This window comes from Phalangium opilio, unplaced genomic scaffold (genome assembly GCF_054372755.1).
Source record: "Phalangium opilio isolate 3A_F unplaced genomic scaffold, DU_Popi_V2 ptg000329l_1, whole genome shotgun sequence".
NCBI classification, from domain to species: domain Eukaryota; kingdom Metazoa; phylum Arthropoda; class Arachnida; order Opiliones; family Phalangiidae; genus Phalangium; species Phalangium opilio.
In genome coordinates, this window is record NW_028324226.1 from 4,839,941 (window position 1) to 4,865,273 (window position 25,333).

General features: G+C 37.9%; 3 protein-coding genes and 2 long non-coding RNA genes across 5 annotated transcripts; 2 read left to right on the top strand and 3 right to left on the bottom strand.

Moving 5' to 3' along the window:
* Nucleotides 1-1,373: 1,373 nt before the first annotated feature.
* LOC149610449 (dual specificity protein phosphatase MPK-4-like) lies at nt 1,374-4,112 on the bottom strand. Its single transcript, XM_089859256.1, has 6 exons — nt 3,564-4,112; nt 2,971-3,313; nt 2,781-2,894; nt 2,496-2,708; nt 2,235-2,418; nt 1,374-1,692 (listed from the first exon to the last, which is right to left on the bottom strand). The coding sequence occupies exons 2-6, from the start codon at nt 3,231-3,233 to the stop codon at nt 1,501-1,503; spliced, it is 966 nt and encodes a 321-aa protein (XP_089715382.1). The 5' UTR covers nt 3,234-3,313; nt 3,564-4,112; the 3' UTR covers nt 1,374-1,500.
* A 1,234-nt stretch (nt 4,113-5,346) lies between these two features.
* LOC149610450 (uncharacterized) lies at nt 5,347-7,790 on the bottom strand. The gene is made up of 5 exons (XM_089859257.1): nt 7,584-7,790; nt 7,392-7,490; nt 7,109-7,272; nt 6,255-6,438; nt 5,347-6,184 (listed from the first exon to the last, which is right to left on the bottom strand). The coding sequence occupies exons 1-5, from the start codon at nt 7,762-7,764 to the stop codon at nt 5,859-5,861; spliced, it is 954 nt and encodes a 317-aa protein (XP_089715383.1). The 5' UTR covers nt 7,765-7,790; the 3' UTR covers nt 5,347-5,858.
* Nucleotides 7,791-8,223: 433 nt separating this feature from the next.
* Nucleotides 8,224-24,064, bottom strand: LOC149610451 (atrial natriuretic peptide receptor 1-like). The gene is made up of 19 exons (XM_089859254.1): nt 22,791-24,064; nt 15,459-15,611; nt 14,744-14,895; nt 13,888-14,023; nt 13,166-13,405; nt 12,573-12,775; nt 12,320-12,382; nt 11,643-11,717; nt 11,456-11,536; nt 11,350-11,381; nt 11,205-11,277; nt 11,061-11,132; nt 10,427-10,589; nt 10,199-10,354; nt 9,820-10,141; nt 9,335-9,458; nt 8,928-9,270; nt 8,768-8,859; nt 8,224-8,699 (listed from the first exon to the last, which is right to left on the bottom strand). The coding sequence occupies exons 1-19, from the start codon at nt 23,485-23,487 to the stop codon at nt 8,598-8,600; spliced, it is 3,279 nt and encodes a 1,092-aa protein (XP_089715380.1). The 5' UTR covers nt 23,488-24,064; the 3' UTR covers nt 8,224-8,597.
* Nucleotides 11,645-14,748, top strand: LOC149610452 (uncharacterized). Its single transcript, XR_016376686.1, has 4 exons — nt 11,645-12,399; nt 12,575-12,695; nt 13,146-13,451; nt 13,876-14,748. It is a non-coding gene; the product is annotated as an uncharacterized LOC149610452 (long non-coding RNA).
* LOC149610453 (uncharacterized) lies at nt 19,811-21,991 on the top strand. The gene is made up of 3 exons (XR_016376685.1): nt 19,811-19,937; nt 20,017-21,344; nt 21,452-21,991. It is a non-coding gene; the product is annotated as an uncharacterized LOC149610453 (long non-coding RNA).
* Nucleotides 24,065-25,333: the final 1,269 nt, after the last annotated feature.

The following is a 25,333-nucleotide window of genomic DNA, read 5'->3' on the forward strand; positions in this document are numbered from 1 at the left end:
GAAAAGGGATCAATAAACATCTTGTTTATTTTTCCATACTTCAATATCCTTGCTAGTGCTACAAACATTAACACTGGATACTATCATAGGTTTATAAGATATGTTCCATAAATATGACACTATCTATACTTCGTAAAGCTAGAGACTTACTGGCGCCTTGTATCAAAAGCCGGCGAGTTAATTAAACATCGTCTTATCGTATTTAAACCTTGTTAAAAATAGGTTTCTAAAAAATTACATCATGCAGATATTTCAGACAGGTTTGTTCAAAGACTATTTAGTTTTAGACAGGAGACTCTTGCTTTTGGATGGAAAATAAATTAAACTTACACAATTATCTCATTTAGTTTTCACAATTCTCTAATTAAATTTATACATAGTTCCATCGTGGACAAAGGATGCTCGTGATGAAATTTATTTTCAATCTATAGGATAGGCAACTCCCTATCTCCGACGGCATCTTATTCGATATATACTCTGTTCCAGTTTCGGTTGTCAGCACGCGCAAAGCTAGGTCTCTATAATGGAGCGCCTTAGCGGTAACCTATAACGTAGCTTTGCGCGTGCTGACAACAGACAAAGAAAAAAACTGATGTTAAGGATCTAAAATCTCGATGATTGATTTCGTCTGTTGTCAGCACGCGCAAACCCGCGTTATAGGTTACCGCTAAGCCGTTCCAACATAGAGACTTAGGTTTGCGCTTGCTGACAACCGACGCCTGCTGCCGTCGGAGATAGGACGATGCCATAAGTTTATCATGCCTCTAAGTACACAACTATGGGTTACAACTGGGCATCTTCCGCAGGCTACTGTGACGTCAGAACTCGTATAGCGCTAAGATCCGAACAGAGAAAATTTTGAAATTTCTGTCGCGGTGCAGCCACCAAGCGGTCGACACCATTACTAAATGGGTCACATGATAAAAAACCATCCAATGGAATAAAGGAGATTTTTACGTTTCGTATAGGCAGGCATTGGGGGGGGGGAACGAATTTTACTTAAGCAACCCCAAATCCCTCTCTCTCTCTCTCTCTCTCTCTCTCTCTCTCTCTCTATCTCTATCTCAGGGTTCAGTCCTGAAACATTCTAAAAGGGATAAAAGAAACGCTAGGCTAGGCAGTAAAATTTTGTATTGAAGTTGAGGTGATAAATGATACGGAGAGAGTATAGGGTTTCATTAAAGGGAGCCAGACAAACACTATTGCCATAGCTAGGAGTAGCAGCCATATCTCTACTTAGAGGCATTATAAACTTATGACGATGCCTATCCTATAGCGTGAAAACAAATTTCCTCACGCGCATCCTTTATCCATTGTCCCTTTCTCTCAAAACACAGTAAAACACAAACCACGCAAAATAAAACAAACGACTATAGGCTGGGAAATGATTAATTAGATGATTTTTATTTTAAATGTTTTTATACATAGACAACAGACGACAGACTGGTATACGCAGAATCAGAAAAAAATACATAATAATAAGTTAATTAATATTCTTTATTATTTTTCTTCTCCATCATTAATGGAAAGATTATTCATGAGCAATTGGTCAGTGATAGCGCCGCGTACTGCGCAAGTGTCAACTTTACTTTCAGCAATACGAATTGCTGGAAAAAGTTCTTGACCACATAAACAAGCGGTTCCTGTCCAACAAAAGCTGCCCAGTTTAGCAGCGCATTTCGGACAATTAATCTGTAAACATTAACAACACGTTAAAAGGATTAAATTTGCATTACATTAGTTAGGTCACTCTTTTTCAGTGGTGTGCGAGTCCCGTTTTTTCGGTTTCGAGCCGACTCTGAGTATCAAAACTAATTTCTTATCGTTATCGAGTATCGAGCCGAGTATCAAAAATACTTTCGAGTATCGAGTATTTAGATAGGTCAAATATTGGTTCTTTCGAGTAATTATCGAGTCTCAAATATTGACTTGTCGAGTAGCAATTTTGTAAATTTCTTGAAAATAACGGAAGATTTTCAATTATCTAATATCGAACTAGTTCAAAAAGATTGTTAGTGATCAATTAAACATTGAACAGGTGATTTTCAAAATAAATGATCATGGACTCATCGTCTGCTATAGTTGTAAGCCTCGTATTCGAGTATTTGTCGAGTATTTAAGATGTTAAAAAGCTACTCGAATCTTTCTCGAGTATCTCAAAGTGTTGTTATCGAGTATCGAACCGAGTACTCGAACTTAACGAGTACTCGCACACCCCTGGTGACTCTTTTTACCTTTCCTTGTGGACCTTTAAAATACTGAATCATCCAACCAAGTGGTTCAATGTACAGTCCCATTTTACATAGTTTTTTATCGTTGGAATCAAGATTGGGGTAACGTAACCAACGTGGATCATCCCAATAGACTGGTTGCCCTTCAAAATGAGGAAGTACATTGCGAGTAGAAAAAAGTAGAACTCTTTAAATAAAATACATAGTTATAATTAAATTATAATTAAATAGGTTTAATTATAATTTAAATAGCTCGATCTTGACCTGCATTGTTTGCATTTATAATCAAACGTTTCTATGTTTGAAAATTCTTTGGTACGGGAAACGTAATTTTTAATTATTTCAATATCTCTGCTTTTAACGAAGATTCCGCATATTTTTATGAGTTGCAAAAGTCTAAATTGCAAATTTTCAGGATCAATTTGCCATCCCATCTTTTCAAATAAATATAATTGGGAAGAAAATCCCGAATTTGGGCTGAAATATTAATATTAATTACAATAATTAGTGGTATTAATTAAGTAAATAAATAATTATTGGTATACTTACCATACTAAACGTCGTTTTGCCTTGACTCTTACCAACGCTTCCTCGTACGAAATTTGATGTTTTTTCATCAAGTATGCTATGACTATAGTAGCGCTACGTGACATTCCGACAAAACTACAAAAATAAACCAGTCAAAGTTTAAAAATAATATTTTATAAATAGATAACCTATAATTATAATTATAATTTACCAATGGACTAAACAGTTGTTGTTTGTGTCTAACGCATCATCGATAAATAATTTAGTTTCTTCAAAATGGGAAAGTAGATCAGTTTCAGCCTGATCTAGCGCTTCTAAATATAAATAATTTATAGTTTCTGATTTAATGCGAAGAGGTTGCGCGTCTATCGTCAATATATGGGATATGTTAAGTTTCGAGAGTGTCAGTAAGTCTTCAGCGCAGGTACGCGCTCCCAGAAACAATCCAGGTTCTATTTCATCGCAGGAACTCATGATTTCTCAGATTTTAAACGTCTAAATTCCTCTCAAAACCATTCTATTAGCTGGTGTATAATGTAAATACACTACAAACGCTAGAATGACAATTGACAATCAAGATTTAGACCGATTGCCGGATTTTTATAGCTTATAGACTAATGGCACCCCGTGTTATTTTCCCATAGAGCTTAATACAGTCGAAGGCAGAGGGCTGCCATTACCCTATACAAGCTGACATTTCAAGGATCTACTAACGATTTAGTGGCATAAGTAAAACAAGCGAATTTCTTTCAATAATTGCTCATTAAATAGTAAATAATTATTGTAATTAAAGTTAGTACTTACGGCAGTAAAACGCGGCGTGACTTCTTCCACATCATTTTTAACTTGTCTTTAAATTAAATTATAATTTTTGGACACTATGTGGCGCTGGCTACGTCTATATTAAACTTTGGCGCCAATTACGTAATTTCTTGTGGTATTTGTATTTCAGGACAGGTTGTCAGTCACTGGTTCGGAACTTAGGATTCCCTTATAGAGACAATGAAGTAGAAAAACAGGTTATTTAAAAATATTAGGGTGTAATAATATGCATTTGTCAAGAAATTTTGAAGATGGAGATTGCTTTGGAAATAGGAATTTGCCGGGGCCAATCAGGAGCTGCTAGAAACTACTCTGACTTATTCGTTTTTCCAGTCAATGGTTAGGCCTAGCCCGCTTCAACGCTCGTTAAACAAAATTTCGGCGATATTATTGTAATTAATTTATGAAATTGGACTTGATCGCGCTCCAAACGAGTTTCAAGACGATGTCCAACAATTTTTAAGAGGTAAAAACAACTTTTATCGCGCTTTTAGAACTTCTAAAGTACTGCTACTCGCTAAGCCTTGGTCTGCTCAAAATTCAAAATCTTAATCGTAATGTTTTTAATATGCATAATTGAACCACAGCCCACTCGATCACGCAAGTTGCACGCGCTATAGAAGCCCGTTCAAAGAATTCAAAACCCATGTATTTTCGAGAATCGAGAGGGTGTAGTGGAAAAGCTAGTAAAAACATGAACGAGTCTCGATTTTTGAGACAAAAAGCACTGAAATGTTAGGGGGAATTGCCGAGTTGATGAACAAACTTTTATAGGAAAGTGAAAAATGTAAGCTCTAGCTTCCTGATTTTTTTTACTATTTGTAAATTAAAGTACACTAAAAATTTAGAAAATATTTTGAAAGGCTTAGGACTGATAGTTATTTTTCTAAAAATTATCAAACTTTCAGTTTGTGGTTTTTTCAACTCTGGATGATTTCTAGCCATTTTAAAACGCGCTGGGCAAATTATTCATTTAAATAATTTTTCCCCCAATACTTGTAGTGCTTGGTTTTCACATATTTGCCAATTAGTTTTAACGACTAGTTAATTGTAATAATAAATAAAATATAAGCCCTTAAATACAGTATTTTGATGAAGAACATTATCAGCGGGATTGTTTGGGCCTAGTGTTTATTTTTTTACTGAAAAACTATTCACTCTTGAAACTTCAAAATTTGTAGGACTTTAGAAAACGTTACTACGCACCTATCCCTAAAATTTCACGACATTTGATCCACAAGAAGCGAAATTACGCCCATTTTACTCCAAAAAACGGCATTTTCCCATAGACATAATGCTAATTCTTAGACTCGTTTGACCAAGGAGTACTAATCAGTCATATTCTCGACTTTTGGCTGTTTGAACGGGCTTCTATAGCGCGTGCAACTTGCGTGATCGAGTGGGCTGTGATTGAACGTATCTCTATGAATTTAACACCATTTCTACTACTTTGTACCGGTTACCCCATGGGAGGCTGGGAAAAGTAATCTTTCTGGTCGTCTGGATTCTGGAAAGTAAACTAGGAAAGAGGGTAGGGGAGATGGAGGGAGGAAGTGACGTGAATGGCGCCGTGCTGAACATATTCCAAAAAGATGGAAAATTCTTCAGCTCTCCGTCGTCTGCTACGGCTCGGAGGAGGGGGGCGCAAAACCCTTGCAACTTGTAGTTTTTCTATTTCATTGTCCCTTAAAATTAAGAAAATAAGTAATTTTCAAATAAAAAATACATTACAAAGACTCATACAAAAAAAATTAAACATTCCCTAGACATGTTAACATCTCTTTTTATTTAGACAAATTACAGGTTGTCTGTAACGTTAAATTTTGGGAGGGAAAAATAAAAAACTCTGAATAATGATTTTAAAACGTGCTCTTAACATATATTTATTTATTCTTTTTTCTTTTGTCAGTAAATAGCACCTTTTCAGATATTAAAATTATTTAAATATATTTAACTTTAATTTAAGTGATTAAATTGCGTACAGTATTATTAAGGCTATTTAAAAAATTTTCAACTACAATTTTAACACGTTATTTTTCAAGCCCATTAGGCACTTAATGGCAATTTTAGTTATAGTTACATTTGGCAATTATTGCAAGCCCATTAGAGAGTATTTTATCATTTTCGCTACAACTTACACTTGCAGCCTAGCAAAAATCTTCCTTCGTTCAACTAATGGGCTTTTATTTATCTTTCTTTATAATTAAAACATTTTCCTTCTTAAATTAGCTATAATATAATTAATTTTGAAATATAAATATAAGAATTATTAAACGTTTATTGGTTTAGACCGAATACTTTAAGAGCTGTAAAGGTTGTTTTAAGAGCGACGTCTTCCGGTTTCATTTTTAAATAAGCCGATATCATTTCTACAGTAACGGGCAAAGAACAGGGTTCATTTCTTTGAAAAGTGCAATACCGGTGAAGGAAATTTAAGGAAGTTTCAGTTAAGGCACTTTTGATATCACTAGATATCTTGGAAGCTCTAGTATTAGGATACATGAATGGAGAATCACTCTCAATCAGTAAACGATCTAATGGCAAGATGCGCTCCTCTAAAATCTTACGGATTCCTTCGGCTGATTTATCTTTCCAGATATAACCTAATAAGATAAAATTTAACTTTGATTAACGATGGATTCAAATTAAATAATACGTAATGGTAAATATTACCAGTTATTCCAATATAACAACCAAGAGATAAGTAGTTTATAGCTTCTACGGAATTTCCTGCAAAACTATGAATGACTACTACTGGAAGATCTTGCTGATATTGTTTCAGAAGATTTAAGAGAGCATCGTGAGCTTCTCTTTCATGGACAAATAGAGGTTTTTTGAGAGAACAAGCTAACCGCACCTAAAATGAGATTTTCATCAATATAAATCAAATGATATTACAGGGTTCATACAACTTTTGGAAAACAAATTTAAATTTCCCTGAGATTTCCAGGTTTTTTCTCCATATACTTCCCTGAATTTTCCAGGTTTTTCCAGTATATGGAGTTTCCTATGGAGCAAATGTTAACGAAGGGGGCAAATAGGACTATAACATAATCAAAGGATATCCCTGTATCTCTAGTAGAACCAGAGTTATGAGCCTCCAAAGTTTAGTGTAATGTTAATCCTATGGAGGGTGTGTTTATGGACATTTTGCTTAATTTCTCGGCCCCTGTTTGTCGTAGCCGTACGTTCTTAGTATGGTTAGATGGGGGATAAAGAGGACTATAATATACTCAAAGGACATCCCCGTATCTCTCGTAGAACCAGAGTTACGAGCCTCCAAAGTTTAGTGTAATGTTAATCCTATGGAGGGGATGTTTATGAACATTTTGCTTAATTACTCGGCCCCTGTTTGATGCAAATTTCCCTGATTTCCCTGAATTTTACTAAAAATTCTAAATTTCCCCGAGTTTTCCATGAGGTTTTTGTCAACTATTTATTTCCCTGATTTTTCCAGGTTTTCCCTGTTTTCCAGGTTTGTATGAACCCTGAATAAAGATTTATAAATATAATTAATTTAAACATACCTGTTGTTCTAAGGCATTTAATTGAACATCGGAAGGAGAAAAATTTCGGTTAAAATCCAAGCCACATTCACCAATGGCAACACACTCGGGATTTGAGGCAATTTCTTTTAAGGCATCATATGATTCATCATCATTCCAGCTTTTTGCATCATGAGGGTGAATACCTTAAATAAAGTTCAAAGGTTAACTTGATACTACAGCACTCTATACTATATTATAAGCTTATGATTGATAAGGAGTATGTGATGACTGTTGAGTCATGAACAAAGTTTAGTTTACTCACCCGCAGTGCAATACAAATTTCCAGGATAAAGTCTGGTAAGCCTTAAAGCTTCTTTACTTGTGTGAATTGAAGTTCCAGTGACGATAATTTTTTGAATGCCTAAAAGAAAGTAAAACATAAAACAAGTATGAAGTATGTCACCAAAACAATCTCAGTTTTTCAATTAAAAGTTAAGTCCAAGGCTTATCTCACCAGCGTCTTTGCATCTATTTAAAACGGCGTCAAAATCTCTGGAGAACTTTTTATGAGTTAAATTGGCTCCAACGTCAATTAAAAAATACCTTGCTTCAAGATTTTGTAAAAAGCTTCCGCTTTCTAATTTATCTCCGAATTTGTTTCCTTCCGAACTTTGCGGTCCAACTTGATCTCCCATTATTTTTTCGTAAGAAGAATGAAATAGGCTCTAAATAAGCAGACGACACGAACTTGCCTCTGAGAAAAAGAACAGAACAGAACAGAACAGAACTCAATAAGTGGAATTGTGGGCGGGTCTTTTGAACTATTTAAAGGCACATTGTGCCACAAGAGGTGAATACCTTTGAACTTAATTAAGAAGGATCACAAGGCTCAAATTTCTTTAAACCTTGGTATCCTTATATACAAGGAGGTTGGTTGTTTGTTTGTGTCGATTTTTCTTTATTCACTTATGGCACTAATTTGGAACATAGCCCACTTGATCACCCGCTCATGGAGGGAAGCTGCTCGCGCTATAGAAGCCAGTTCAATCGGCGAAAAACGCGGCTCCAATGTCAAAATGATAGATTCAGTGATCGAATTCTATGAGCTCGTGATCAAGTGGATATTAGAGAACAAATAATGAAACTTGGAAGTAAAGAAATTTGGAACAATCTGTTTTATTTTGTTTTTCTTTTGTAACAAAACAAACCAAATGAAACGTCTATATATAACATATATACATTTGGTATTGCACTGGCGAAGAGCCATAATGTACACGTACAAAATACTTACCAACTTGCCACCAAGAATAAATAAATAGGGTTATTAATGTAATTTTTAATCGATCATCACATGATTTAAGACAACCTAACAGGCGTCAAGGCAGTTAAACGACTTTGAATATAGTCTGAATTTTGGCACCATTGGCAATCGTCTGTAAAAATGATCTAGCATTGTCTCATGGTAAAATCCGGTGATGCTCGGAGATTCTTGATATTTTGACGACTTGAACTATATGGTGCTTAAAAATTAATTCTGAACTCGGACACGTCCTCTAGTGGTGCCTGGACGAGGGGCGGGAGCATTGACGTTTTCATAAAGTAACCAATAGGTGTTCATACGTCCTTTCCCCTGAAATAAAGTCATTCACTGAAAGCTCACCAAGGCATAAATCGTACGTTCCTGATGTTGAAACTTACTTTGACTTCAACTTCACCACGGGCCTCTAAAACGAAAGTTCCGAACTCGTCCAAGGCCTTCTTTGCGGTGTCCGAAACGTGAATTTTTAGCGCTGTACATAAAACAAGTTCAGCAGGTACCTCTGGTTTCAGGATGGATTATAAAGTTTACACGACTTACGTTCACCGGTACTCTCCATTCTGGAAGCCACGTTGACGCTATCTCCGAAGAGGCAATATCGCGGCATCTTTTGACCTACGACTCCGGCGCAGCAGGGACCAGTATGGATTCCTATTCTAAGCTTAATTTTCTCAGTGGGTCGGTGTTGGATGGTCATAGTGCCAACAGCCCTCAATAGGGTCAAGGCCATTCGAGCTATTTCTCTGGCATGGGCCAAACCGTTCCTGTCCGGTAGACCAGAGACAACCATATACGCGTCTCCGATTGTTTCAACCTTGTACACGTCAAATCCGCTAACGATCGAATCGAAGCACGTGTAGAGACTGTTTAAGAAATCAACCACCTTACAGAAAGTAATTGTGGTTAGATTAATGTTTTCAATTAATTAGCCAGCAACATGAACTCACCTGAATGGGTGTACTTGTGGAACACATTGAAGTAAAACCAACGAGGTCGCTAAAGTATATGGTGACATGGTCGTATAATTCTGGAACGACATGTTTACCCCTTTTTAACTGCTCTGCCACGGACCTAAAAGACAATGGAAGCTGTATCCATTATTATAACCATAAGTTCATAAGTTATGGTCCATAAGTTTGTCACTGGTTACTGAGAGCTTGTCATGAAGTGACGTAGGTCATAGATTCTCGTAAAGCGATGCCTGGTGTGGCGCTGTCCAAGGCTTGGTACATACTAAAGAGGAAGATGGACTGCAAAACCGAGTGTAGTCAATTCTCGTGTCGTTCTCGAACTAACTAGCTCTCAGTAAGTCTCTAGCATTACGAAGTGTCATACTTAAGGAACATATCTCATAAACTTACGCTATAAACTTTGCAAAAAGAAGTCTAACGTCGCCTAATTCAGCTATAATAGCGCTTGCTGTAGTACTAACCTTGGGAGTACTTGGTATAACAGTTCTTCGGACTTTCTTTTCTCTTCTAAGAAGGCAGCGGTTCGTAGCTCAACCAACTGCTCCAGATTATTGGCGTACTGTTCCATCCTGGATATGAGATTATCCATTATATTGACCTCGCCTCTTTGTCCCCGATTGATTGTTCTCATCTCAGATTTAATTTGGTTGAAGTCCGGCCGGTATGACGGTTCCTCCGCCCAGCATTTGTGCATTAAATTACGTAACTCACGAATACAGGTGTCTTTCTCGACAACCGGTCGAAATGGTGGATCTTCTCGTTTTCGAACTCGTCTTATAACGTCTGAATGGAAAGATATTTTATAAAATGCTTAATATTCCTGGATTAGCTGGTATTTACCAGAAACGTCCAAAAATTCCAAATGAGGATAGAATGGTTCTTCCCGTAAAACAATTTCTTGAAGGCAGACTCCGAAACTGTAAACGTCACCCTTCTGAGTACCTTGAGACGGACAATGAGTCAGACGAAGTAGTTCAGGCGCTTTCCATAAAAATTCTAAATCGCAAAGAGTAATAAGTCATTTAGCCTACGAGACACCATGACTTTAGTCATTTGTCAACAAATTACTTTTATGATCGGCAAAATCGATTTCGCAAAAGACTTCTTCTTGACGCAAACTTGGTAGGCCAAAGTCGGCCAACTTGAGGACAAAATGACTATCCACTAAGCAATTGGTTGACCTGAGTCGCCCATGCGTACCAATTTCGCCACTGTGCAAATAGCACATACCCTGGAATAGAAAAGATACAAATCACTTGTAAACTAATTGAAATATAAGTTCATAAGGTATGTTCCATAAGTTTTCCGTCACTGGTTACTGGGAACTTGTCATGAAATGACGTTGGTGAAACGCATAGATTTTCGTAAAACGACGCCTGGTGGTACAGACTAAATAGGAAGATGGACTGCAAAACCGTGTGTAGTCAATTCTCGCGTCGTTCTCGAAATAGCTCTCAGTTAGTCTCTAGTATAGAGCTATATCAGAAACCTTAGTGTGACGTCACCAATGCTATTTGAACATAGAACCAAAGCGGTACCAAACATGGCCGCTCACTACCAAAGTTAATCCCGTACCAAAACACTGACGTCACAACTGAGATAGCTCTATTACCAAGTATAGGAAGTGCCATACTTGTGGAACATATCTTGTAAACCTTTGCTTGAAATAAATTGTGGTTATATAAAAACTTTGGTCTTATACCTTGACGATGTCATTGATCAGAGAATACCTAAACATCCAGTCCAGATTTAGAGTATCATTATGAATAACATCCTGCGAAAAATTAAATTTTTGGGGTCATACTTCATGTGCAAGTGGCAAAAACGTTTAAGTTCAATTACTTACGTATAAGCTTCCTTTCGGGCAGTAATCGGTCAGAACAGCAACATTAGGTGGATCAATACAAACACCAATTAATCTGTTGAAGGAAAGAACGTTTCAATTCTGTTCCCAATGGACAGAAAGTGGCATTCCAACAAAATTGATTTACCTAGATATGTTTTCATGCTGGGCTTCCCGCATCTATAGAAATCGGATACTCAAAAATGTCATAAAACTATATACTAAACAATGTCAAAATTCGAAGGCCAATTTACCAGTTTTAGTTCCATCAGAACTGTTCTAGTCAACTCGACTCTTTTCTGCTTATGCAACCTCTTGACTGCAACTAAATTTCCCTGCAAGCGCATTGAAGCGTTTAATTATAAATGCAAGGTTTACAATGGCGCCGGAACACCAGCTTTGTTCGGTCGCCTTTTTATTGAGGACAGCTCGTGCAAATACCTTATAAGTACCCGTCATGATATACTGAAGTTGTTGCTGTTCGGCATGACGTCCATTTGGATCTTGAGCGTCGCTCTGAAAATTTTAAATTCTTGTACATACAATATGAAAGCAAAAGTGTATAGATATAAAAACAAAAAGTACACTTCATAAACATTTCCCTGCCTGAGAAGCAAACTACCCTCTGCTCAACCACCTACAAGAATTAACCAATCAGGGAAGAGCTTCTTCACGTCACAGGTTTATAGAAAGTAGTATGATGTTGGCGATCCAAACGTTAATGTTTGGTTTGCTACTTCATAACCCTATTCACGGCTTGTTCCCTGTGCCACGGTCGGGAAGGTAATCATACGCAGAGGGGGTCGACACTATTCTGGAGGATAAAGGAGGGCTTCTCATATTACACGGCGGCAGCAAGTTTCAACGAAGCGTACTTTCTATTTTTATATCCATAAACGTTTGATGAAAGCCACACTTGGAGTAGCGAAATTAATCAGCTCGAGCCTAAAAGTACACGTCGCGATATGAAAGTGATAGGGTACGTTATACTTTCTGTTTGCCTAAACTTAATTAAGGGTGACAAATACAAGCGCCATTTTGACCAGATGAATTTAAAAAAAACTCTCGTAGGAAACTATTTTTCACGCGTCCTTCTGCACCTTGAATTTGATACCTACGTCGCGAGGGTCCGCGCTATCCGGAGTCCAGGACACCCAACCTTTCTCCATCTTACTGGACATCTTTAAAGAAACCATTTGTAAAGGTTTACGTTTTTGCTATAGGGCTTTTTCATCTTCGAAAACTAAGATCTCCAATAATCTACAGCACGATATTACAAGGACAAAGTGTTTTCGGAAGGGGTGTGGGGCTCTCATTTAAAAATACTACCTTCAGGGTCAATAAATGATTAAATAAAATGACAATTCTTACAGCGCTGGAGATGGACATGCGACTCATCATCCAACTTGTTCGGAAATTTTTGTTGAATGTGATCTCTTCCCAACGAACTTTCCAGGACATGTTACTCAAAGCTGATTCCGTGGACATTCTTCGGTAAATGAGGAATCCAATGAGTATGGCAAATAAGATGATGACCAAAAGAGCTCCCAAAATTGTCTCCATTAATGGGAATTCTAATTAGAAGTATAAATACGGTTGCTTAGAAGCGATTACTTAAAAGTTAGGGCAAGAAGCGATATCTATTTTACTAGGGGGAAGCTATAAATTCGCCACATTTCTAGCTTTATCTCCAGTCCCAACGTAGGTCCGGAGTTAATCCCCGCCTGTAAATTACAACCAGCATCTCATTGTTTCTTGAAAACTCACGTCAACGCAACGCGAAGGACGAAAATTACGTATTTTCCAACTAAGGAGAGGTGAAATACCCTGGCCTCCTTTTACGTCCCCCCGTGTATTTTGAAAGGGGAACTGGGACTATGGCGCGCGAATACTTAGGCATCTTATACCTTCTCCCCAGTAAACTAGATATCGCTTCTTGGTTAGGGCAAAGTCAGAAAACACACCATGTTCAGCGCAAACTGGATCTTTTCCATCAAAGCCACACCTTGGTCTGTCCACGGGTTTATCGGGACTCCGCCCATGCCAGCGAATAAATTTATTCGAATCCTGGGTGTATCTGCCTTGTGACCCGTAATACGTCAATACCACATCAAAATCTCCGGTGTCTGGGTCGACTTGGTCCAAAATGGCATAATTGGCAACTCTGTCGCCATTTTCATTGATATTTACTGGACCAGATACACCTGAACAATCGTTTACAACGCGTTAATCTCATGCTAAGCCTTAAAGGTAAAGTTCAGAGAACATAATATTACACCTTAAAATAAGGGCCTTTTTCTGAACATAAAGGACAAATATTGAAATGAAATATCTCTCTTATTACTAATTTAATTAGTCTTAAAAACACGGACTACTGCGCCATCCGCCATTAGTTTAGTGGCGTCTGCTAAATCGAATCTCTTACCCCTTACCTCTCTCAGCCTGTGAGAATTCAACCAATCCCGTAGGGGTAAGAGGTTCGGTTTAGCAGACGCCACTAAACTAATGGCGGATGAAGAAATAGCCCTTGATCGTTTTTAAGACTAATTAAATGCTAATTATCTTGTAATAAGAGATGATTTACTTAATATTTTTCCTTTCATATTTAGAAAAGGGCCGTTATTTTAAGGTATAATATTATGTTATCTAACCTTTTCTTTTAATGGATAACTAGACCAGGACTGACCTTGAAAGTTACTGTTTTTGAGATGCTCGATCAAGGCGGTTCCGTTTCGAGGATCATGACCTTCTTTCTCGGTTTTATTTATGGATAAACATAACATCTCGACAGCGTCATGGAAACTGGCCGTGAAGTAGTTCACCTTAAATGATTAGGGTTATAAAAAATACCATTGAGTAACTTGTTGATTTTTCTAAAGGCATGAAAAGAAAAACTAAAGAATATTTATTTTTATCCTTGCAGAATGCTTTAGTCGGTACAGTTCCTTTTAGTTTCTTTGGCATAATCCCATCATGCTTTCACGGGTTGTCCACAAAACATTTTTTAAATTGAAAATAAGAAGTTATACTTAGAACTATTTGACTACTTTTGAGTCATAATTCAATTTGAAAGGCGTTTCACCACGAGTTATTAAATTTTAAGTGGATAAACGAAGAGGATTATACCATAAGTTCATAAGATACGTTCCATAAGTATGACTTCGTAATGCTAGAGACTTACTGAGAGCTGAGCTAGTTCGAGAACGACGCGAGAATTGACTACACTCGGTTTTGCAGTCCATCTTCCTATTTAGTCTGTACTAAGCCTTTAATAGCGCCTCACCAGGAGTCGCTTTACGAGAATCTATGACGTTTCATCTACGTCACTTCATGACAAGCTCTCACTAACCATTGACAAACTTATGGAACATATCTTATGAACTTATGATATATTACGCGTCTACAGTCTTTGAATGACCTGACTTGATCCAAAATTTCCACAGAAAAACCAGGTTTTCAATGGGAATTTGAGTTTAATTAAAGGTGCTGAAAGACTATAAAACTACTCGAAAAGAGTGGTTTTAGGGCTTTAGTTTGTTTACCGATTGAGTATAATTGTAGTTGTACTTTTCGACGGATATCTTCTTAACGTTTTCGGCGAACTCGGTGAAATCTCCTACCATAGGTTGATGTAAACTGATGATAAACAAAGACTGGGAAGCTTTCTTTAGTTGTTGTTTTTCCTCCGGTGATTCTAATAAAAAGTATAATTGGAGTTAGTAGGTCCAAAATGTGTGACAATTTAATTAGTGGTTCTGTATTGCAACACAAAGTATGATGGTTGAAACTTTATAGTAGACAATTAAGCGCTAATATCAAAAGTATAAATAAGTAAAAACAAAAAGTACACTTCGTTGAAACTTGCTCGTGCCGTGTAATATGAGAAGCCTTTCTTTATTATTTATTATTTCTTTCCAGAATAGTGTCGACCCCCTCTGCGTATGATTACCATCCAGACCGTGGCACAGGGGAAAAGCCGAGTATATGCTCATAAAGTAGTAGACCAAAAATTTACATTTGAATCTCCAGCATCATGTAATACTTTCTATAAACCTATGACGTCAATAACCTCTTCCATCAATAGGCTCTTCCCTGATTGGTTAGCTCCAGTAGGCGGTTGAGTGAAGGGTAGTTGGCTTCTCAGTTTACATGTTGTCTACAGCCAAAGGCAGGGAAGTGTACTTTTTGTTTTTATATCTCTACACTTTTGCTAATATCACTTGAACAAGCAACTTCTTAAATTTAAATTGTAAGTACCTGGTCCTCCGGCCCAAGACTCGTTTCCACGGGCTTCGTTTTGATAGAGTTCAGGATAAAGGAAGATGTACTCTCCACTATCAATCATGTCTAATTCTTGAGCAATCAGAAGCATACTTCGAACTTCTTTCTCGCCACCCAGGATGACGATAACTGTTTAAACGTAGATTGGAAAATAAATTTGTTAGTCTTAACTCGAGTACAAGGAAAACATTTGCGAAGACGGGCTAGCGCGAGCAGAAGGGGATACAGAAGAAGGATGACACTCTGTATCCTCTTAATACTTCAATTATTCAATACGATTCACCCCGGGCTCACCCTTTTTGTTGGCTCCCTACCTCATCAAACTTCAGATGTGCATCGCACCGTGGGGTGAATTCTACAACTTTTTGGTACTAAATCCTCAGAAATCAACCCACAACCGACAACCTCGTCTTAACGTGGGACGAAAAAACCACAAGCGCATGCGCCTTGGAAAATACTATTAATCGCGCATGTGATTCGGTAAAGTAACCCTTGCTCCAAATGTTCTGATGTTGGGAAGAACCATGTTACAATTATGCAGCTTTGTGGTACACTTCTCTCGAAGACAAGTATTATATACTTCTGGTGCTAGTGAGAAGATCGAAAGAAGGAGATGATTATCTAGTTGAGGAAATGTGGCGGGAACATGTTAGTTATTAAGACGATGATAGCGATAACAGTCAGTTCCCACAACAAGTGTTTCGGTGGCTAAAAACAACCCTTTGAAATGTAAACAGTTTGGAATATAAGTTCCTTAAGTGTAAGTTGGGGGTTAAAGCCATATTTCAAGTGAAATAATTGAAGCTTTTCAATATATAGCCTTCAATTGGCAGCCATATGTGCGTGTATCGCTAAATTGAATGCAATTGTTTTTACCACCTTTTTATTGATATGTATATTGAGAAAAACTGATTGCTTAAAGTATTTTTAAGTTTAATTTGTTCGTTTTTTATAGTTAGTTTTTAGAATGCAAGTGCATTGTGTAGTCGAGTTTAAAGTTTTGTACAATTTCACAAGTACACCGTGTAGTCGAGTTTAAAGTTTTGTACAATTTCACAAGTACACCGTGTAGTCGAGTTTATAGTTCTGTACAATTGCACAAGTGCACCACCTAGTCGAGTTCATAGTTCTGTACAATTGTGCAAGTGCACCACGTAGTCGAGTTTATAGTTCTGTACAATTGTGCAAGTGCACCACGTAGTCGAGTTTATAGTTCTGTACAATTGCACAATTAGTACATCGTGTAGTCGAGTTTATACTTCTGTACAATTGCACAATTAGTACATCGTGTAGTCGAGTTTATAGTTCTGTACAATTGCACAAGTACACGTGTAGTCGAGGTTATAGTTCTGTACAATTGCACAAGTACACGTGTAGTCGAGGTTATAGTTCTGTACAATTGCACAAGTTCATCGCGTTGCCAAGTTTATAGTTCTGTACAATTGCACAAGTTCATCGCGTTGCCAAGTTTATAGTTCTGTGCAATTGCGCTAGAACATTGTGCAGTTGAGAGACCCGCATCCTAGTTGAAGTTTCAGTTCTCAATGACTAATCAAAATAATTTCATAGATGATTTTGAAGTCCTAGACAACTGGGTGAGAGCATAGTCTAGTGTAGTTGGAAATTGCGTAAGGGATTAATTTAATGTTTGCGTAAATGCACCTGTGACCCTGATATGGTTTATGTCATAACAAAATAGCACCTGTTTGAAAATACGAAAGGAAAACAAAATTTTTTTTAGATGCAACTTAAGTTTCAGAAATACGGGGCGGTAAAGGATTCATTAAAAAATCAACTAAATTTGCCACGGTAAAAATACCGTGTAAAAAGGGATCACAAGAATTTCGGGTAAGGCAAAGAGTTCTTCCTTCGCCACTAAAAGAAATCTAGTTGGCGAGACTACGAGTCAGCCGCCTTAGGTACTAAGTATAGACAAGATTCTCCCAAGGGACTTGAGAGACTTGCCATGGAATGGAGCCCTTAAGGAATTTCCACGCAACTTTTGCGTCATTTCAGAAATTTGTCGGAAAACTTCCACTATAAAAATCCATTCGTAACTTAAAAACGAGAAGGACCGTTGCTCTTTTGAGTAATTTGACTACAATTCAAAATATTTTCTTTTAGCTTCCTCTTTTACTATGTAACTATATGATGTCATAAGATAAATACTGCTTATGAAAGGTCATTAAACTTGGAAACCCCTTAATTTAAAAGTTAATTATTTTAATGGGTTTGTATACCGTATAACGTACGCGGAAAAGAATGGTTTCGATGCCATCAAGTTAAAAATAAAGCTAATGATTTCGAAAGGTACTGTTTTGGTTTAGAAACAGGTAAAGGTATAAATGTTCCCCTTGCAAATGGCGACAAGAGCTGGGGAGTTAGACAATGAACTTATTCAACTCTGCCACGATTATTGTACTATGTTCTTGTCGCGTACTGCCAATAAATACCATCTTTGAGTCTAGGCGTAGAGTTTGTATAGGTAAGAGATTATATAAGTGACACAGGGAATTTTATTGGGTAGCTACGATCTCTAGTCGTGGGAGGAGCTTCTATCATGACGTCAGCATGGCCTACACACCTTCATTGTTTAGATGCATAGCCAATAATTCCATGTGTCGCCTGTTTAATTTCCTGATCTTTGTTGTAGATTACTGGATTGGTAAAACAGTTCAAAACTAGTAGACATAAACAAGGCGACCCAAGTGCTCGTAATAGTAGCCACATCGTACGAGTGAATAGCCCCTCTATACCCTACCCTAATGAGTGGATAACCCCTCTATACCTTACCCTAATGAGTGAATAGCGTTATCTTTTACAATGCTTAAATAATTTACCGTGCATAAAATCAGAGTGAATAGCCCCTCGATGCCCTACCCTAAACGGTGATAGAATTATTACCCGTATAAATTTACTTATGCCGTAATTGTAATATTCCGGCGAATCGAAGAACAGATAGTTTTAGTGATTATCCCCTCGATGAGTTTACAACATAGACTTATGCCGATGCACACTTATCGCTTCTTATAAATTTCTAACATGAACTTATGGTCAGAAGAGTTTGAAAGAGAAAGAATTCGGTAAAACACCCAATAATTGTAATATCCCGGTGCCTTAAGACCATTCTAAAAAGAACGTCAGTAAATACTTGCTTTTGCTTTCAAAATTTCCCTCGATTTCTTTGAATGTTAAAATAGGGGAGCGTGAAACTCTTATTGTCGACGGGTAAGAGGAATTTTTAAGGGAGGGTATATGGCTTAACCTAACTATCATAATTTCCTTCCTTTTAAAATACACGAACGAAAAATATCACCTCACCACAATTCTCTCCCATTCACTCTCCCTTCAATGACGATGGAAAAATTTTATACTGTCTAAGGCAGTTCTCTTTCACGACGCCGCCACCACCAACAGGCCAGGTCAAACTAAGACCCAAATCGTAGATGTTCATCATACGATGTGGCTAAAAACTAATAAGGACCATGTCCAAAAACTGGAACAATATGTATAAGCACCACAGAAGAGACACAACAACAAATTGCCTGAACTGACATGGTCTTATACTTCCGTTTGGCCCGCCATCTTTAAGGGATGTGCAATGTGTTATTTGTGTCAAGCACTACATCTTGGAGTAGTAGTGCTACTATTTACTGGAGTAGTGATTGGGAAATGTCACGTGACCGTAAGCGTGGAACGACTGCGACGGATAGATTCAACGTAAACGCCGATGCCCAATCCTAATGTACGGATTGTACATCTATTTAAAGTAAAGCGCGGCTCCTTTGATGCCCCTTATAGATGGCTTTTCTGCTACACAGTGGCTAAGCTTGCTAAAGGCTAGTTAAGCCAAAAGCAGGAACCAATGGGAACTAGTGCATTAGGTCTGATTGGTTCCTGCCTTTGGCAAGGTAAAATTCGTGTCCAGAAGATTAGCCGGAATGCTAGGGGTGATCATGGAGCCGAGCTTCCCTTTAAGTGGGACACACATATTGACTTCCGCAGAAACGCAAGTCCAAGTAAGACTATATAAATTCCTGGTAATGAATGCTCAGGGACTTCCTTGTAAAAAAATATGTGGAGTATTGAAATACGTCAGTGCTAATAATAAGTTCAAAAAGCACTTCTAACAACAAGCGCGGTTCATTAAACAAATCGCTTTTAAAGTTTTTCTTTCTAGCTCGGAATACAGGGAGGAGAGAGAGGGATCCATGAACACGTGAAATGACCCTTAGTCAAATCCCAATAATTGAATAATTGTTGGCATCTGATACTTCGACCGACTTCTCTCAACTGTTCTTTGAAATACTTTAAAAAGATTTACTAGCGGCAATTAAAGCGATATTAGGAAACATTCGGTCGTCATATGGTTTGTTTCAGAAAGTTGACGTTCTCATTTTCTCAAAGAACACCGCGACGGCGTGCCAGCGAACATTGATTTAAAGGTGCCAAAAAGTACGCCTTAAAGAGAGTATCAAGTATTGCCTGATATGATATGCCCTTTAATGAATAACGTTTATTGTTATTGCTTCAGAACCAACCTCTGGCCAAGATCAACCATCAACCAAACTTAATGGCACAATAAAACCAGAAGGGGATAATAGAAGAAGGATGCTACTCTGGACTGTGTCATATTAATACTTAGTTATGTGACATGATTCTTCCCAGGCTCATGCACCTTTTTGTTTGCTCTCCCGCTCATCAAACTTCAGATGACCTCACACCGTGCTATCATGAGTTCTATAACTGTTTGGTACTAAACCCTCAGCAATCAACCCACAAACCTAGATTGTCTTGACGCGGGACAAAAATCCACAAGCGCATGCGCCTTGACAATTAGTTAAGCACTAATACAGTAATTATGAGGGAATTATTTATCGCGTATGTGATTCGGTTTATTAACCTTGCTACAAATGTAAAATGATGTTGGGAAGAATCATGTTACAATTACTCCGCTTTGTGCTGGTACACTTCACTCGAAGATTCTGCTTAAACATAATTGTGACAAACAGTCAAAAACTAAAAGAAGTACGACTCTGTAACTGTAACAGGTCGTAATCTCGATATCTCGATATCTCTTGATGTTTTTGAAAACATAGTCTTCAAACCAGGAGGACTGATACCATTTACACCTAGGAGGCGAGGCTACTTTTTATTGCACTTTATCCGCCAAGTAGACTGGCCTCCAGGCGTAATAGGTATGAATCCTCCTAGTCTGAAAACTACGTATTATAAATTAAGTAATTACTCTGATGGATTACGCCTTGTTGTGAGTGGTAAATTTACGCTAATATACCGTTTTTATCTAACAAATACTATTCTACGGAAAAAGAGGGCTTATGTTAATATTATAATTTCCGTCAAATAAAATATTCTCCGATGTTATTAGCTTCGGTCAATATTTTGCTATTTCCCCCATATCTGACAGCCTTTTAGTTTTACGATGGGTTGAGTAGTAAAATAGCGTACGTTGTTTCAAGTATTCCCGGAATATGGATGTAACTCAATGGTCAACAGGGTAAGGGTTTTGGGTGTGGTCATTTTAGTAACATTTTGGGTAGTGGGTAATAACTCTCCATCTCATACGTATGTTACGTTCCCTATGGACTCGCGTAAAAGAACGTGCTTGAATAAATTAAGTCACGAGAAAATTTGTAAAATAGAACAAGGGCAAAAACCATTTTGCTATACTCCGTGGGGTTTCCAATGTGCTAAGGTTGTATAGCACCCAACAACGATCTAAGGCTATACAGTGGGTCGCATACACTATAAAGTGACGAAGAGTGCCACATAATTTCATAAACTTGAGAAATGCCTGCCCAATTCAATACTCGAGGGATACAGTGACCACGACACTATAAGGTGCCATTTCTAGTAGCATACATTTTTTCTCTTTCCGTAAACCGTAGAAAATCAACATAATCAGAAATAAACCCTTGTAGTAATTAATTTCAGAATTTCGTTTGCAGGAAAACTAAATTTGTCAACTTACTGGTCTATTGAAGGTGTTCCCGATGTCTATTTAATTTCGAAAACAACCCCACCGTGAGAGAAGGTTCTATATATGTATACGCATACAAAACTGGTTCTGGTGTAAGAATGGTGGAAGTCAGGGACAATACATACTCATACGGGACTATCAAACTATCTAACTGGGTATCAGAGCATTACTACGTTGGTTATTAGTACATAACCACACGGAGTAAAAATGGGAAATAGATTGGAGCTATTTCATTTGAGACCTTGTTGATAATATTACCAAAAGAGGATTATGCTTCACACGTGTTATGTGTAAAGCCTAATCGGCTTCTGATATTACTTTGTTAAAATATTATTTCGTAAAAAAATTGTCTTAATTTAGCTATATAGATTGTTTCTGATAAGTCTGGCATAAATTAAGGGGATGTTCCTAGGGCGATTATGAGTCGAAAATTTTCAATGACATTTTGCCGTCCGGTCCACTGTTTTCGAGTTATAATTTGAGTGTTTTTTAAAATGGCGTTTAAATAAAGCGAGTGTTTAAAAAATTCGGAATTATTTTCATAATCCTTAATCATACTTTAGCTTCATATTTTAAAGTATGCTCTTAGAGGCAGATCAAAAGGGCCGTGAATTCCAAAAAAATCTGCATTCTCACCCTTTCTATATAGATAGTGTGAGGACAAGTTTTGCCAGTCATTTGTGAATGCTATTAAACCGATATTAGCAACAGACTGAATAGCGTGTAATTCTGTTCGATTCAGTGATCATTCAGTTCCAAACGTAGAGAAGAAGCTCTCACAAATTACTGGCAACCCAGAAGCGCTGTTAAAGTAAATACACTGGGAAGTAAATGTTTCTAGCCCCTCTAGTGCACCCAATGCGTAAGAATTTTTATTCCCTCAAAGAAAGATTGAAAAATAACTTTTGAATGTGTAAAACGATTCGATGATTACACAATACCATAAGTTCATAAGATATGTTCTATAAGTTTGTCACTGGTTACTGAGAGACTGTCATGAAGCGACGTAAGTCATAGATTCTCGTAAAACGACGCCTGGTGAGGCGCTGTCAAAGGTTTAGTACAGACTAAATAGGAAGATCGACTGCAAAACTAACCGAGTGTAGTCAATTCTCGCATGTCGTTCTCGAACTAGCTCTCATTAAGTCTGTATCATTACGAATTATAGGTTGTATCAAACTTATGGAACATATCTTATAAACTTATGCAAAACATAAATCACTGTTCTTAAAATGGAGTATCGCCGGTATCGCTCATATGGCTATGGTATTAAGTTCAAAATTGCCAACAAAAAAAGGTATATTTACTTCTTGAACAGTCCTTCATATATTGCATCAACACCTCAAGGTCGGTCTCAACATATTTAGTCTCATTTCGTACGAATGTCCGTTCGCAAGTTATCTCTATTTGACCCGCCTTTTCAGTATTAATGATGGACCTTATCTCCTCAGCCAAAGTGGCGTAAAAGACATCCTCGTATCGATAGACCATGCCGAAATAATGCCAATCCTCGTGCAAGAGAAAATTAACGATAGCACGTGCTTTGTCGCGCAAGTCGTACGACACTCGGACCAAAGTAGTATAGGACTTCCTGTCGCGTAGGACATCCCCGAGACCGGTCAAAATCGGAATATTAAGATACCTAGCGTATGGACCCACACTTTGCAGATCCTTACTGCAAGCGGGTCCCACTATTGCCGTTAAGTCGTATTTTTTGCCCAGTGACGTGGCTTTTCCAATAGCGTCGCTTTCGGAACACCGGTGCATGTAAAAACCTTCCAAAAGGTTCAATTGTACATTGTAGTTTTCTTTGCACTTATCTTTGGCCAGCTCGATGGCCGGCATAATTCGTTCCACGTCGAAACGGTTTGTTTGAGAATCTTTAACGAGGAGTACCGCGACATCGTAAGGTCCGGCAGCGTAACTGCAACCGAAACTGATCAAACTTATAAACGCGATCACAGTAATCCTTCGATTTAAATCATCTTCCTTACACTTCGTCATCTTCCCGTTTTAGAAAGAATCTTTTGGATGAGGATTATAAGAGGAAGGTTTGCGGTTTATCGCGGTGCGATAACTTTTTTCTATCGTTGTCGCTTTCACCGTTCGTAACTATTTGGCGAACTACACTACACGGATTGCCACTGTGGAGCGAGTGTGAGCTCGCTCTTGACAGAACGAAGAGAGAGGATTGGGAGAGGTTGGAAAAGGGAAGAGGCAAAAAGAGGAAAAGAGCTATCGCTAGCTTTAGTTAGTAGAAAAAGTAAAGCATTTTTTTTTCTACACACCATATCACATGAGAGAGATTACGATTCGGAAGCGCATGGATTATTATAATCATAGTTAACAGAGAGTGCGCAACAAGCCTTAACTACAACATGATCTTCCTTGAACAGTTAACTGCATTCCGATTGAGTTAAAATCTATTTCTGCAAATATTATACAGATTTATTTTGATGTAATTTTAGTTGTTTTCACGATTAATTTCATTTTGTGGTATGATTTTAATCTATTGGGTTATAAAATTGTTATGAAGGTGTCGGATCTGATCATTACATAACCAATTTGTACCATCACAAGTTCATAAGATACGTTCCATAAGTTTGTAACTGGTTACTGAGAGCTTGTCATGAAGTGACGAAGGTGAATGTAATACACCCTTTCGACGAGTCTAAGAGGGAAAGGCGCAGGGGTAAAACTCTGCCTTCCATCTCGCTTTTTTAGCGCCTGCGCTGTAGGCGTTTTGGATCTGAGAGTGCGCAAACACGGCACTGGAGCAACCCCCTTGTATCTCCCGATACTAAGGGTTGCCTACCCCCCTTTTCCCGTCGAAATGGTGTACAGATTCTCGTAAAGTGACACCTGGTGAGCCGCTGTCAAAGGACTAAATAGGAAGATGGACTGCAAAACCTAGTGGTTTCAATTCTCGCTTGTCGTTGTCGAACTAGCTCTGAGTAAGTCTGTATCATTACGAAGTATAGGTTGTGTCATACTTATGGAACATATCTTATAAACTTATGGTAGAATGTTAATCCCGTTCAATCGGTATTTGCTGTTCTTGTTGATATTATCTGCCACATCACAATCTCACCACACCACAATTTATCATCACGCATATTTTGGGGTACAGAGGCTCGCACCTTTGAAACAAATCCTACCTTCTCAGTCTAATCTCGAGACTATTTTTAAAATATCGGAACTTCTTAAAAAAAGTCAAGGGCAATCTGGCTAGGGTAACGCACGCATCAATAGATCTTTTCTGTCTCTAAAATTGACAAAGAAAATGTGCTTGGTTAACGCTCTCCTCGGTAACAACTGAGGTTATTCCTTGGGTTTGACAGTGCCAGCTAAATGATCCAACTAAGAAAAAGAACTTCCTTTGAGGAAGTTATGTTGGCAAACGTTTCTCAATGTTAACTTTAAGGTTCTACCGAAGTTCTTGTACTCGGATATTTTGCCAGTAGTGCAAAACCGATGTATCTTGACATTACCATCAATGCTGGAAGATACTTCACCTTCCACTTACCAGTAAAAACACAAATTGGCACAGAGACTGAATAAACGGAAGGAGTGATGTCGGAGACTTCTCAAAATTGCATAAAAACATAAGTTCGTAAGATATGTTCAGCAAGTTTGTCACTGGTTAGTGAGATCTTGTGACGAAGTAATGAAGGTGAAGAGGCCATAGATTGTCGTAAAGCGACGCCTGGTGAGGCACTGTCAAAGGCTCAGTACAGACTAAATAGGAAGATGGACTGGAAAACCGTGTCGTTCACGCACTAGTTCTCACCAGGTTCACTTTTACACATTAGTATATTTCAAACATAAGTTCATAAGATATGTTCCATAA

Coding starts and splice junctions, on each gene's coding strand:
- LOC149610449 (XM_089859256.1), bottom strand. CDS start 3,233: ATGAGTTCCTGCGATGAAATAGAACCTGGATTGTTTCTGGGAGCGCGT. Junction 2,895..2,970: donor AACAACTGTTTAGTCCATTG/GTAAATTATAAT, acceptor TTATTTTTGTAG/TTTTGTCGGAATGTCACGTA. Junction 1,693..2,234: donor TTAAAGGTCCACAAGGAAAG/GTAAAAAGAGTC, acceptor TAATGTTTACAG/ATTAATTGTCCGAAATGCGC.
- LOC149610450 (XM_089859257.1), bottom strand. CDS start 7,764: ATGGGAGATCAAGTTGGACCGCAAAGTTCGGAAGGAAACAAATTCGGA. Junction 7,273..7,391: donor AAATTTGTATTGCACTGCGG/GTGAGTAAACTA, acceptor ACTTTATTTAAG/GTATTCACCCTCATGATGCA. Junction 6,185..6,254: donor TTGTTATATTGGAATAACTG/GTAATATTTACC, acceptor TTATCTTATTAG/GTTATATCTGGAAAGATAAA.
- LOC149610451 (XM_089859254.1), bottom strand. CDS start 23,487: ATGACGAAGTGTAAGGAAGATGATTTAAATCGAAGGATTACTGTGATC. Junction 11,133..11,204: donor GCCCGAAAGGAAGCTTATAC/GTAAGTAATTGA, acceptor AATTTTTCGCAG/GATGTTATTCATAATGATAC. Junction 10,142..10,198: donor GGAATTTTTGGACGTTTCTG/GTAAATACCAGC, acceptor CTTTCCATTCAG/ACGTTATAAGACGAGTTCGA.